Genomic DNA, 15,487 nt, shown 5'->3' with positions numbered 1-15,487 from the left:
ACTCAAAGTGAAGGCGCAGATGAGCAGAGGGCATGGGCCATGTGCGTTATCCCATGCTGTGCGATGTGGTGGACGCAAGTTAAGTGCGCTTGATAACAGACACTCTGGGGGTTATTCTAACTTTGGAGGAGGTGTTAATCCGTCCCAAAAGTGACGGAAAAGTGACGGATTTACCACCAGCCGTATTACGAGTCCATTATATCCTATGGAACTCGTAATACGGCTGGTGGTATATCCGTCACTTTACCGTCACTTTTGGGACGGATTAACACTCCTCCAAAGTTAGAATAACCCCCTCTGTGTAGGCAAATTGTTTATTTTTTGTTTTTGTTTTTTGGAAAAACAATAGTCTGGCGAGACATGTGAAGCAGTCTCAAAGGCCAGACCTAAAAGGGATTTTGGCAATTAGAAATCACATAAGGCAGGCACTTCCAGTCTAATGGAGAAAGAAATGTAATGCTATGATTTTTTACAATTGTAACTTTTGGTTCAAAAACAGTTGTGGTTCTAGATTGAAACTACACAATGCTTGTTATGGGAATCTGCTCTGATTTTGCCTATGGTGGTGGTGGTGGTGGTGGGGGGGAGGGGGGGGTGGGTGTGTGTGTGTGTGTGTGTGTTTGTCCTGAGCTGTAACATTTACGTTGCTGCTGGTTGTGCGGTTGCACACACGTGTTAGGGAAGCTTATTCTGTATCCTGTGCTCAGTGTGCTGTAACTTACATTTTTGTTGGCCACTTTGCATCCGCTCCGTTTCCAAGAGAAGTGTAATGGCTGCTGTTTGCATGGTGTGGTGAGAGCTTGCACAGCTGATGCACTGAAGTTTACATTTTGTGTATGTGAAGAACATTATCATTGTTGGTGTAGATTCTCCATCTTTTCTGATGAGAGAAAAGCTGCAAGTGCTGCTGCTGAAATAGTCGTTTTGAAAAATTATTTCACTCTACAAAACAAAACATATGTGCCTGCCACGTCAGATTGTTTTTTAGTCGTTCAAGGAAAAAAGTAGAATTCCGTATGTGGTTTGACACAGTGCGAATGTGTGATTAGTTCTGAACTATTTTCATTGAATTGTCTTTCACTATGGTTTGCAGATGTTGCCACCATTAGTTCTTTCACCTTTTCTTTCTGTTACCACATTAGTGCCCCGGACCCTGACACGCAGGATGCCTGCCTTCCTGTAGGAGATCTTCCTCGGTGAGTAGGACAGGCTTCATGCTAAAGACTTAGTCATAAACTAAAGGAGACCTAAAACAAAGCTTTATTTCTACTCTGTGGAGTTTTTTGCATCCTAACTTAGTGTTATTACTTGAGTTTGAGGTACTCCTACAGAAATACCTACACATTATGCGCTTGAGGTTTGGGGTTTGCTACGATGGCCTTTTCTGGTCTTTTGGTGTAGTTTTTACAAACGTAGTTCTGTAGGTCATGTGTTTGAATCTTGACAGGGCAGACTCAGTTTCTGTTGTTCCGAAGTGGATAGATTGATTATCATAAATTGAGCAATAGTGACATAAGTTGTTTGCGTATAGAAATGGCAAAGGTGCAGGAATGCAGTCGTATTAACAAACGAGTTTTTGTGACCAGCCTTTACATTCACCAGGAGTGTCTGCTTTATATAGCAAACATGATAAACGGTACCTGATGACCAAACCGTTTAATTACGTACGTGAGAACGCTGAGGAACATGAAGCAAAATGTTCTCTTTGTGTGTTCAGCGATGGAGGGTGTGGTCTTATAGCCTGGGCGCGAGCAACGAATGCCGTTGCGCTAGAAGAGGCGAGTTTTCAGCGTATGCTGGATTAATAGAAGGAACATTCTAGTTCCTAGTAAAGGGTAACCAGATGTGTAGGACAGCTACGCCCTCTCCGGAACAGGAGGACACTATGGGCCCCGATGCAAGCAAGGCCCCTTTGGCCGCTGTTAGTGTAGTAAAATGCAGCATCGTCAGGGTTCAGTGGGACCCTCAGGACTCTGGACCCCGATGCCAGTAGGCCTGCTGCACCAGTGGTAGCTGCGGATCAGCATCCCTTTGAAAAAAGTTAACGGCCTACCTGGGGAGCACCTGTCAAGGCGCTATTAATAGGAACAAGGGTATTGCTCCAATGTTCTAATACTGTTTGAGGTTGCAAGTGTTTTACCCCTCCACCCCCCATTTTTCAAATCTGTGATTTAATCTTATGTTGAAACAAACTTTGTCAAATGCTGAAAACAGCATCATTAAACGCATTGAAAACAATTTAAAACCACTTAGAACTGGTAAAAACGTGCAATACGTATCACTTTGCATTTTCGAAAAGTTTTGGAACGGTTTTAGACTGCTCACAAATGTTTAAACTATAGTTATGTACACATTGAAAATTGTTCGTAACTGTACAGCTGAGTGTTATACGCATATAATGTACGTATTTGCATTTTTAACACGTAAAAGTGCCAGAGGCGCCACTTGTTTGGCTGGACTGTTGGGCAAGTAGTTGGATTTTATAGCGTGGATAAACTTGTGAGCGAGACTTAAGTATTGACCAAACTAAATTTTTAAACTGCTGAAAAAGCAGCTTCCAATCCGGCCACAAGGTGGCGGCAGTTTACACAAGTTAATTAAGAGAAGGCGCCGTATTAAAGGTATCCCATTCTTGCCGTCACTTTAAAAGTCTCTAGCACTGCAGAGGCGAACAAAATGACGTCTAAGGCATCACGTCTCTGACAATGTAGCAAATGCATTTACCCCTTTGACTTTTAAAATGTAAACAATAATTTCCTTTCAGAGTCCTAGCTTGGTATAAGTATTCTGGTTACAGGCATGGAGGAGCAAAATTCGCAGCAAGCTCACCCGTGTGGCACTGGCCTAGACAGACCTGGCCACTATGTTGGCACGAAACAATGGATTGGAACGTATTTCCAGCCTTTACCTGATTAAAAAGGAGTATCCAGACAAATAAAACTGTTTCTTCAATTCCCGAAGCTCTTTGTTTCTATGTTGGTGTTGTTTGTTTATTCCGTGAACACGTTTTCCTCCCTAATCCTCGAACAGTAACCAGCTTGTGGACTCAGGGCCGACTTTACCACTGGTCCCGCCCGGTGCGACAATTTTTATTCAAAACAAAGACAACACCCTTCCAACCACACACCCTACATGGTATAGAGGATTCCTCCCAAATGGGCAAGCACTTCCGCACCCCACAAGGGGATAGAAAACACCATATAAATGTTGCAATGCAATACAATGCCTGCCCTGTTCTTTTCCCTTTGTATCTTTTTCCAGCTTCCTGTTTCCTCTACAGCCTTGTGCCTTCCTGCTTCTCTTTCTTCTCCTACAGTAGCCTTACTTCTGCCTGCCTTGATGTGTTTTTCTTCCCCATTAGCACTTTCAATTGCATCTACCTATTTCTGGGTCACAGTTACAGCCTCTGCCCTCCATCCATTGTGGATCAATATGGCCAGTTTCTACCCAGTTGCGAACCTCCTAGTGTCCACTGTGGTTCTGTCTACCCGACTTCACTCCCTCTTACTTTGCCTACGCTTGTTTGCTTTCATTTGTGTTGCCTTCACAGAAATGAATGAAAACGAGGAGCCAGGTTTGAAATTTAGATTTGTCAGACCTGACACACTCTTGAATAAAACTCAAACCTTCTTGCACCACAGCTGGGTAACTGAGGGTATATTGAAGGACTGATGCAGAGGTTGAAGTGTGTTATATAAACACAGATCCAAGCAAGTTTCCTTACTTACCCACCTTGCAGTGCAGTGGCAGCAGGTCCCTTCATTGTACTAAACAGTTGATAGCGTTTCATTAGGTGTCCAGGAAGTAGCAAATCTTAGGTGCTGAGAATATGGGACAGCTAACCCCTAGTAGGTGGTCAACACAGTAATAAAGAAGATAGGAGTCTTAAAAACAAAATATTTCTGACAAGAGGTACTTGGAGATTTGGCTGTAGCTTTGCTAACACTTGGCCAGCTAATTTAAAAAAAATTATTTTACCCTGCTCATGAACCACATGCACTCAGATTGAACACTTGCCATAATTAGATTGAAGATAGGTTGATTTACATTAACTTCTTCCTTGTGCATTTTGTCTTTTGTTTTGGTGTTATCTAGGTGTGAAAAGCAGGGCTGCAGTGGTCTCCTTCGACCCCACGTGGTTTGGTTTGGAGAGACGCTGGATTCTAATGTTCTTACAGAGGTTGAAAAGGAGCTTGATGTCTGTGACCTGTGCTTGGTGGTAGGTGCCAGACTCGATTTACAAACCATGTTTTGGCATTACTTGTTTAAAGATATACTGCTTCACTTTTCTTCAAATCTATCCTAACATCTAAGTTAAAAAAAGTGGTTGCACAGGTGTAGTGGCAAACATAAAGGAGCTATATTCAAGAATTACCTTTAATCACAAAAATAAAAACAAATAAATTCCACTGCATCTTTGCAAATCTTCACTAACACTACTTTTCATTATTAAGGCAATATGTGTGTGTGTTTTTATTTTTTTATTTTTATTTTCGCATAAAGGTCTGACTCCATTTTCATGAAGGAGAATTTGGATAAGTGCAGTTGTGTGGTATGAGTAAACCCTCCAACCTTATTTTGTCACTGAGAATACTTTCAGAATATTTTAAAATGAGTTTAGCTTCTTCTCTGCTTCTTGTTTTCACTACAGGTTAAATAAGACAGGCCTGATTGAATTCATACCAACTGTCTCCTGAGAAATATCTAAAGGATTTAGTGCATGTTACTGTAAAACATGCATTTGTTTTTATGTGGCAACATCAATCGGATAAACTTAAAGTCCTCTTAAAGTAACCCACACAGTGTAATGTACACACACTTGCTAATCTCCCAGTACTGTTCGTACAGCTTCTAAGTCTCTTTTTCACAGTTGGTTGGCTGCACACCAGAGATTTTACAGTGCATCCCTCCTGTATCTGCTAAAACCGATGGGGGCTTCTGAATCTTGACCTTTATTAATGCCAGGCCATATTGAAAGTCCTTATACAACTTGCATCGCAGTCTCACTTTAGGTATAGAGATGTGCAACATAAGTTCTTATAATCTCTGACCTCTCGAAGTCGAACACTGTTGGACTTGGCCCTTTCTGCAAGGTCATTCCCAAACTTTTTGCCTTCACCCTCCTGTTTTCTGAACTTTGTTTTTCTTGACTTTTAGGACTCTGCACATTTTACCACTGCTAACCTGTGCTAAAGTGCTTGTGCTCTCCCTCTGAACATGGTAATATTGGCTTAACCTTAATTGGCATATTTAATTTACTTTTAAGGCCCTAGTAAAGTGGCATTACATGTACTCTGGGCCTGTAAAATTAAATGCTACCAGTGAGCCTGCAGCACTGATTTTGCCACCCACTTAACAAGCACTTTAAACATCTCATGCCTGCATTTGCAGCCTGTATGTGTGTGCGTGCTGTGTAAACTTCCATTTCAACTTAGCAAAATAAACCTTTTATCAGGCCCAAACCTTCCTTTTTTAAGACATTTAACTGACACCTAGGACAGACCCTGGACAGCGACTAGGGTAGGGTGAAGTGTATTTAAAAACATGGATGTGTACTTTTGAGGTTTACATGTCGTGGTAGTGAAAAGCTCTTAAATTGGTGTTCACTACTGCAAGGCCTACCTCCCTCATAGGATAATATTGGAGTTACCGTATTACATTGTATAAGTGTAATTTCCAAATGGGAACGGGTAAACTGCTCATGCTTGGTGTCTCTGGAATTTGAATTTAAAATCCCAAATTATGGTGAAGTCAGAATTCACGTTACAATTTGTAGGAAGCTGGCATTTTCTTGCCTTAGCCGTTTGCTGCCTGCAGCCTGTCTTTGGGTCATGTGACTGGGAGTAGTTGACATTTGTTGTGTGTATAATCCTTCTAGACAGCCACATGTAGTAGGGTACTTAAGTATGACTGGATAGGCTGTCACTTGTAGGATGGGAGGAAGGAGTGGGGCCCTGCTCCACTTAGTGAATAGTCTGTGTCCTCTCTCCACACAGAGGGCTGCTACCCCCTGTAGTTAGTCTGGATCCAGGGACAGGAAGGCGGGGCACCTGTGCACTTCAAAATCATGCCTCAAAGCTTCTTCCTACAACTGGGCACCACTGGGTATAAATCCTGGAACTCGGACTCCTACCTTTTAGTACACTTCTGGACCTGTGGATATTTTGCCAGGAAGATGGACTGCTGTGCTGCTGAAAGGAGTGCCACTCTGCTGTACTGCTGCTCTGAAGGAACTACTGCCTTGCTGCCCTCTTGTCTGGCTAAGAAGAAAACTGGATCTTCAAGTTCACCCTTGAACCCAAGATACCAAAGTGACTCGAAGGCTAGCCTGCTGGCCTCCTGATCTAATCAACAGGGACGTAAGAGACTCCCCAGCATCCTGCACCAACTCAGCTGCAGTGAGTTCCTGCTGACCCACAAGTGGTGCCCCCTCAGGTCCAGGACACTTGGTGTGGCTCAGAAAGCTGAATCCAAGCTTTTGGCCCTTTGCAACTGTGACCAGGCCTGTTTACAGCGAGAACTTGCAGCTCCCACCACGATTCAACTCGAAGCTCCAGCAGCTGCCTCTTTGCGCTACAGCGTAGTCCACTAACGGGAGGCGGCAAATGCAAATCTCCAGCAACCCTGTCCGTGATGCCTGGCTTGCTCATCGCGCTATGCTGAGAGCCTCCCGCAATGCATTCCCCATTCCTCGCAGTCACCTCCATCGCAAATAGGACGGCATGGATTGGAGAACATAAACTTCAGCGGGCCTACCCTGGTGACTGTAGTCAGCCTGCGTTCCATCGCGGTTAGCTTGAAAGAGTGACTTTGACATGGTCCAGTGCGACCAGATATCCCTAGTTGGCCCTTTGTACTTTTGGTAGCTATTTTCACTAAAATCTTCAAAAATTCTTAACTCTGGTTCTACTGATGGGATTTTTGGTGTTTTGGTTGTGGCTTCAAAGGAATGTTGTAAGGTAATGTGAAGGATTATATGTAAATAGCATATGTATTTGTGTGGAAGCAAAGACCTGTAGAATAATATTGATGTTGGTTAAAAGGTCAGATGAGTTGCACTGTCAAGCCAGACCTAAAAATCCATGCAGGTTAATGACTGCCCTCCTTCCATCTGTGCTGCTGCCAGAGAAAGACAAACAGCATAAATGATCTATTTATCTAATACACCTTTGCAGCGTTACAATGTGATGCATGTGCCCCTGAAGGTTCAAGCTCAACCTGCCGGATAAATAAAAAAAAGAAAACGATCAAGGCTGGTGGAGGGCAAGCAGTTTTTTTTTATGGAAGCACACAACTTCTGTCCATTCAAAACATGAACTCCTGACACCCTACGTGTGGGCGGTGGGTGCCAAAGCTTCTCCCTTGCTTGGCTCAATTACCATTTTATGGTCTGGCCAGACAATTAGATTGTGTTCCATAGAATAAACATATTTTCTGTAGCAGCAGTGCTTGATAAGAAGCACAGTTTTCTTCCAGGAAATGTGCAGAGCACAACAAGACCAGTCTATAGGGATCAAGTCATAAATTAGTGACAGACCTCAAAGCTAAGAAAAAAAATGCCATATGATTGTCCATATTTTTACAGATCTAAAACACCACATGACATTCAGTGTCAATTGGATTCACCAAAGGTGTCCATTTGGTTGGGTAATTGATATTACAGTTCACAGACTTCTTCTGGTGACTCCCCCAGGACTGTTAGTAGACCTTTTACTAAGGAAATGAATGTCTCTGGCAGTTTGAAATATAGTTGTTTCTTTTATATTTGTAGCCCAATGTTTAGTTTCATAGCAACTATGGTCTTTATATATTTATGAAATATTATTTTGAAAAGACATACAATGAATGCCACTTACCAGTGTTGTGCCATCTTGGTCAGATTTTAGGATAACCTCTTCCTGACTTCTGTTCTCTGAAAATGTTCACCTGCTTCTGGTGTAATTCAAGCAAACTATATTTCACCTTGTGTACTCAGTTAATACACTTATCTGACAACTTAAATAAACATGGGGCTCTGGTGTGCAGTGCAGATTAATAAAGTGTATATAAATAAAGTGTCTAAAAGTACAATTAGAAATTGTAAAACATACTGTAAGTGTCAAGGAAGATGAAATTGGAAGTTAAAAATTAAATTAGTATCATTAGATCGAATTGTCAGAGCAGTGCAGATGCATCAAACTATATTGTATGGGCAATGTGTGGCTTCAATTTAATTTAGAAAAACTCCAAGTTTTCTACGTTTTTATTTATATTTGTTTGCAAATTGAATAAAATGTGTTATCATTTGTGTATGTGTTTGAATGCTTGCTTCTGTATTTATTTTTTGTGTATTGTTTTGCGTTTCAAATCATTGACAACATTTAGGCTGAGTTCCCTGTCTTCCACTAATGACTCAGTAGGGGTCCTCAGATTCCAATACTGATTCAGTAGGTGTTTCAGGGTTCCCATAATGATAAAGAGTGGGTAGACAAAAGTCAAAAGGCTGGGAACTACTGCTCCATGGCAGAATTGTGATCCGTGAGGGAGCTGGAATCTGTCCTGCGTTCTGATGGGAGCACTTAACGTTGTCAGTGTTGTTGCCTTGATCGGTTTCAACATTGCACATGTAACTTCATTGCCAGGCTTGCCAGTTCGTGAGAGAGACACCCCACTTACTTGGCTCTTTTGTTGCCTATCCAGCTATGTCCTGGATGTTTCTTTCACCAGTGCATTTAGGCCATGATTGTGAATGCCCCAGAGAGTTAAGCGATAATTATCACACCCTGTATAATCCGTTACTCCGGTGTTCATAATTTTCCAGGTAAAGTAATTCTCTTCTATTGCAGGATTTCTCTTTCAAATGGGTACTAATGTACAGGCTCTAAAGTTTTACGCGCCAAAATTTACATATCCTGGTATTTTTCCCTCACTACATTTCTGTAGGTTTCACCTGCTTAAATTAAATCGGTGATGCAAACTTTATTGAACACAGGAATTAGTGGGTGTGGTAAACTCTGTTCCACTTGTGACTGTGATCTCTGTGTGATCTGCACAGTGATTGTTAAAAATAGGGACACTCGTAAACAAGTCCTTAACATTTTTGTCCTTTGATGTGTGTGGTTCTGCAGGGTTCCTCTTCCCCCAACTTTCTTTAATGTGTATGTTGAACCTCATGCTGCAACCCCGATTAATTTTTAGGTCGAGCCTAGGCAGCGCGCATGCGCTGTCTCTCAGACTGTTGTAATTGCTCTGTGGGCTCTATGCCCACCTACTGGCTTGTTATTGGCTGTGCGCTTGTTGTAATTATATTCTTTGTTTGCTATTAGTTTCTGGAATGCATTTGTCATGCCTCCCTTCGTGTTTATCCCTCCCAAAGCGCAGCGACAAAGTACAATCTTCCTACACAGGTTTCCTTTTTTAGATGTTTGTGGAACTTTTTTTTTGTATCTGTAGTCGCACTGTAGCGATCAGTCTGTTACGCGCTGGTTGCACGTTGCCTTTAACTTGTGTTTGCCGAGCTTTGGTAAGTACATTTTAAAACGTGTTTAAAAATAACAGTGCGCGCGTTGTTTTATTGTTAATGTTTGAACAGTTTTGGTTATTATTAATTATTTTGCAATACATGCTTTCTTACACAAACACGCTCTCACGCACATACACACATCTTTCTCCCACACAGAAGCGCTCTCTTTTACACACACATGCTCTGCCTCACACACATCACTCACAGAGACATTCATATAGAGCCTATTCGAAGTTTTCACCATGTCAGGTTAATACTGCAGCACGCGCTTTCCCTTTGATCTCGTGTTTGCACAGTTTCTGTTATGAATGACCTTGCTTCTATATTATGCAGAGTTTATGTGCTATAAATTGACAAATCTTGACTGTGACAGCACGGTTCTAATTATACACTGACCCTATTTCAAACACTGCCAGTACAGGCTTAGTTGTGCTTGCTTAATATTTAGGTATGTATTGGCATTTTTAGAAGACAAGTGGTATCGTAAACTGTTACGTTACTTCCGGGCAGCTTAAATCAACACATGTTACGGTTCAGCTGTGCCTGTTTAAACTTTATTATTTATTAACATTTATTTAAAGCCTATCAGTGACAACTTTGTATTTTGTTTAGCGTTTGCACAGCTTAAAATACTCCTATTTACAACTCAGCCTTCTATTATGCAGAGGCACATTTGTATTGAATTACTAATGGTGGTTCCGTTATTTTTTAGGCACCAGTATTGCACAGTTTTTGATGATCTTTTATTATTACCAAACAACGTGTAAAAGCAAGCCTATTGATGTGCATCACGATAGTCTGAAGCCTTTGAAGGTTACTTTTGATCCTTAAAGGCATGTGCGGCTAGTTTTTTCCATGGAACAAAAGCAATTTAGGCAGAAAGAAAGAGTCTGCAGTGGCCAGACAGGGTTCAGTAGTTTGTTGATGTGTTGAGAAAGATATTGCTTAGCTTCAGTAGGAAGAGAATTAGCATAGCTTTAAAGATCGTTATCATGAACCTAAACAGCAGATGTGGATGTTGATGGTGATGTTTACAACTATGCTAATTCTCTCTTCACTGAAGACGAGTGGGATCTTTGATGAATACAGCCTAGTTTTTAACAATTTCACACCACTCCAGACTTTGTCCTTATTTTTGTTTAGTATTTTAAATTTTTTGTAAATCTAGCAGGGTATAGGTTGCCTTTTATATCGTGTTTGCACATCTTTAGTTTTAACATTGGAAATAATGCCTACATTTAACATTGCTCTATTTGTGTTTTCTGTATGGTATGCACAGATTTAGTTAGTAAATTTTGAAACATGTTTAAATATAACCGTGCCCGCATATGCATTTCACTTCGGTTGGCCCAGTTTTAGGGATTAAATATCTTGCAGCGATATCATGCTAAATTACCGTGCCATTACATTGGTCTTAATAACACACACACACTCTTTCACACATACATGCTCTCACAAACATACACACATCCTCTTTCCAACACATATGTTTTTTCTCTCACTCTCTATAACACATACTCTCTTTCTTTCTATCTCTCTTTCCATCTGTTTTATTCACACAGCACTCTCTTTCTTTCTCTCTAGCACACACTCCCTCACACACAGCACTATTTCTCTCGCACAACCGCTGTCTCTCTTTTTCATCTTTTCTTCCCTTTTTCTTTAACAGATACACACACATATAAGCTTTCACGCACATACACACATCCTTTCTCACATACACACGTACTCTCTTTTAAACACACATACTATGTCTCACAAACATCACTCACAGAATCCTTCAGATACATTTTATTATAAATTTACACCATGTCAGGTTGACATTACAGTGCACGCCTTGTTTTTCAAGTCGCGTTTTCTGTTTTTTCTTTTAGTAATCTTTAAACGTACTTAAATATAGCACTGTGCGCATTAACTTTCATCTGGTGTTTGCATTGTTACTTTGGGTCGTAATTTTTAAAACGTGATTAGATATAGTCGTGCGTGCATTTGTTTTTATCGCATTTGCACAGTTTTGAATAATAATTAGCTTGCAGCTATATTAGTCAAACATTCTGTGCCGTCACATTAGATCTTATAACACACACACGCTCTCTCACTTAAACCCCCTCTCACGGACATACACACATCCTCTCTCTCACACCATCGCTTTTTAGCTCTCTCTCAAACATAAATTATTTTTCTGTTTTTTGTCTATTTCTCACTTTCTCATTCACACAGCACTCTCTTTCTGTCTCTCTCTTTCCCTGTCACACACTGCACTAACTTTTTCACATACACACTGTCTCTCTCTCTCACTTTATCCTCTCTTTCTTTCACACACACATATGCTCTGTTACTTATACAAGCTCTCACTCACATGCATACATCCTTTTTGTAATACATACGTGCTCTCTCTTACACACACATGCTCTCTCACACACATCACTCACAGAGACATTCAAAAGATTTTATTCTAAGTTTTGACCATGTCAGGTTAATACCGCAGCGCGCGCTTTGCCTTTCATCTTGTGTTTCCACAGTCTCAGTTATTAATTAACTCGCTGCCATATTATGCAGAGTTTTCGTGCTGTTAATTGACAAAATTCAACAGTGTCCGAACAGTTTTAATTATACACTGCCACAATTTTAAACACTGCCAGTAGAGGCTTAGATGTGCCTGCTTAATATTTTCGTATGTATTGGCATTTTTAAAAGACCACAAGTGCTCTCATAAACTTTTACTTTAGTTCCGCACAGCTTAAAATAACACCAGTTAGGGTTTAGCTGTGCATGTTTAAACTTTATTATTTATTAACATCAATTTAAAGCCCATTAGTGAAAACTTTTTATTTTGTTTAGCGTTTGCACAGCTTAAAATATTCTTATTTACAACTCAGCCTTTCAGTATACAGAGACATATTTTATTTAAATACATGCCGCTACTTTGTCCCAAGGAAGTAAAGCAATTTAGCCACAAAAAAGTGTCTTCAGTGGACAGACAGAGTTCTGGAGTTTGTTGATGTGTTTTGGAAGATATTCCTAGCTTCAGAAGGAAGAGAATTAGCATAGCTTGAAAGCTCGTTATCATGAACCTAAACAGCAGATGTGGATGTTGACGGTGATGTTTACAACTATGCTAATTCTCTCTTCATTGAAGACCAGTGTGATCTTTGATGAATACAGCCTAGTTTTTTTACAATTTCACACCACTCCAGACTTTGTCCTTATTTTCGTTTAGTAATTTTATAAACCTTTGTAAATCTAGCAGGGTATAGGTTGCATTTTATATTGTGTTTGCTCATTTTTAGTTTTAACATTGGAAAAAATGCCTAAATTTAACATTGCGCTTTTTGTGTTTTCTGTAAGGTATGCACAGATTTAGTTAGAAAATTTCGAGACCTGTTTAAATATAACATTGCGAGCATATACATTTCACTTCGGTTGGCCCACTTTTAGGGATTAAATATTTTGCAGCATCTTATGCAAAGTTTATTTGCTGTTATATTGGTACTCATAACACACATGCGCACTCTCACATATATACGCTCTTACGGACAGACACTATTTTTGTTTACACACATACGGTATTTCACTTTCTCTTACTTACACACTCTCTGTCTTTCTTTTTGTCTGTCTCTATTCAATTCTCTCATTCATACAGCATTCTCTCTCTTTCTCGCACACCTTACTCACACACAGCAATAACTCTCTTACACACACACACTGTCTTTTTATTTACTTTATTCTCTAGATGTCGTATAGTCATCAAAGACATTCTTCAAGAAATGTTCTCAATATAAACTAATAAATGAACATGTTTTATATTTAGACCAATGTTTTTACTGCTATTCAAATCAACAATGTGCACCAAAATTAAAATACTGCATATATATATATATATACTAAAAAAAACAAATAAAATCTATTTTTTTTAAATACCGTATTTTCTGAAATGACACTTACTTGTTGAAGCAAACATACCATTATATGATCACAATACCATTTGTATTATAATACAATAACATAAGCAACACCAACAGCTCAAATGATCACAAATGCGAGACCTATTGCATTGCAAATGCTTGTTGTCTCTTGTTTATACTTTACGGAGTGACAGCCAGATCCTCGTCTGTCTTGAGGGGGATTTGTATGCAACCACCACTGTTTTCAGTGAATGTATGTTGGCCGTTCCTGAGTAGATTAACTCTAAGTGGTTTAAATTAAACTCTACTAAAACAGACGTCAATGTAGGTGTGCTCTTTCCAGCTATGCCTCCACTTGCCTACTATTGGCCTTCTACTATTGAGTTTCTTTCAGTCTTTGAGAAGTCTACAGAGACTCTTGGTTTGAAAGCCAAGAGAGAGCTTTTACTAGCACACAAGAGACTAAAGTCAGTAATTGCATGCTCCTAAAACGTCAAATCAAACCTGTTCACCCATAGAGTGGTACTACCTATATCATGTTTCTTGACTCTTAGCTGCTCCCCAGTATGCTTTTTATAATATGTAACATCCAGATGATCTATCTTGCAATAATGCAAGTAGTCTTCAGTTGTTTTATAAAATATCTGCTTGCCCGAAGGATGGTATGTTTCATTAATCTCCTTAACCAATAATAACATCCCCTTGTCCCTCTTGGTGCTATGCAGTGAGATGTCAAATGATGGCAGCATTTGAAGTATACCAAAGCTCTGATAATAGCTCCTATGATTATGTTTGTTCTCACACTATATGAGGCTTTGGATTCTAGCAAAGCTTTGATTTTGTCATTGTTTGGTAAACTTACATAAAACATCTGGAAGTAAGCGAGAAGTAGTAGATCCAGGTTTAGCATGTTCTATGAGTCCGTGCACACACATAAACTAAAATGTTCAAGGGTATTCGCCAACTCCTCTCTAATCTCTTTTCACACTCGGAAAGGTTGGAAATGTATTCCTTACAAGAGTGATGTAAAACTATCCAAAGTGTGAAAAATTGAATTGTCAAAAGTTTCCTAGAAGTACAGTTTGTAGGCATGCACATGTGAACACTTGTGAATTCCTAAAAAATCATAAATGTGGTGGTGGGGGGGTAGGGGGGGTGGGTGGCTTAGCCGTGCATGGAGGAGCACACAGCTCCTGGAGCTCCAGAGAGACTCAGAGCCCTAAGGCCCATTAATCATGTAAAATAGAGGTATCCGGCTAAAGAAACACACTCCGTGACCCTGGCCATGTGGAGACAGGCTAGAATATGGTGACTCTATGACAGAGGCAGAACCGAGGGGGAAATAAACTCCGATGTGTCTGACTAAGATCCAGCAAGATGGCGAACACCGATCAGTAAAGTGAAACAGCGGAGGAGATAGTCGAGTGGCTCAGTGGCCGGGAAATCCTGCTACTAACAGCCCTGGAAAACGAACAGCGGAACAGAGGGTGTGGAGGGGTCACAAAAAAAATCATAAAAAGTGAGCGCTGAAACGCAAGACAGCCTGGGGATGGACCCTCGCAGCAAAGCATTCGGAGCAGAGAACGCGCATAAGACTGGCAGCTCAGACGCAGTGTGACCAAAAAAATGGAGACAGGGCAGTGTAGGCAGCAACTATTTCACATGAGAGAATGGCCTTTTCTCAAGTAGTACACTGTGCCACCTTCACCCCACACCCCAGGGACACTGACAAAATTATTGGGGAACAAAGTGGGTGAAGGAGGAAGACACAGCCAAACGGGGAGGGTGCTGAAAAGGAAAAAAAACGCTGACTCCCTAGACACACATATGGTAACCATTCTACAAGTGATCAGACACCAAAAAGTCCCTGGAGACGCAAATAGCAGTGGTAGACACCCCAGGTGTAGAAAACCAGCGAGTTTAGGTCCCTGAAAACAACTCCGTTCTCCTCCACACCCCCATCCAGGGAACCAAAAGTCTACACAGGCATGGAGGTGTGAAGATGGACATCAAATCACCAGATCAGGAGCTGTTGGAGCGGCAGGCGCCACTATTAGTAGGAGGACACTAGAGGCCCAAA

At 40.7% G+C, this 15,487-nt stretch overlaps 1 protein-coding gene across 2 annotated transcripts in view; it reads left to right on the top strand.

The window, feature by feature from the left end:
• The window catches only part of SIRT5 (sirtuin 5), a 126,103-nt gene that overhangs the window by 84,844 nt on the left and 25,772 nt on the right, over positions 1 to 15,487 (top strand). For both annotated transcript variants that reach the window (XM_069218120.1, XM_069218110.1), the window contains exons 6-7: positions 1,143 to 1,196; positions 4,096 to 4,219. In XM_069218120.1, coding sequence (XP_069074221.1) covers positions 1,143 to 1,196; positions 4,096 to 4,219 — 178 coding nt within the window. The remainder of the gene's footprint in view (positions 1 to 1,142; positions 1,197 to 4,095; positions 4,220 to 15,487) is intronic.

Source organism: Pleurodeles waltl, chromosome 2_1, assembly GCF_031143425.1.
Source record: "Pleurodeles waltl isolate 20211129_DDA chromosome 2_1, aPleWal1.hap1.20221129, whole genome shotgun sequence".
Taxonomy (NCBI): domain Eukaryota; kingdom Metazoa; phylum Chordata; class Amphibia; order Caudata; family Salamandridae; genus Pleurodeles; species Pleurodeles waltl.
This window is presented reverse-complemented; position numbering and strand designations above follow the sequence as displayed.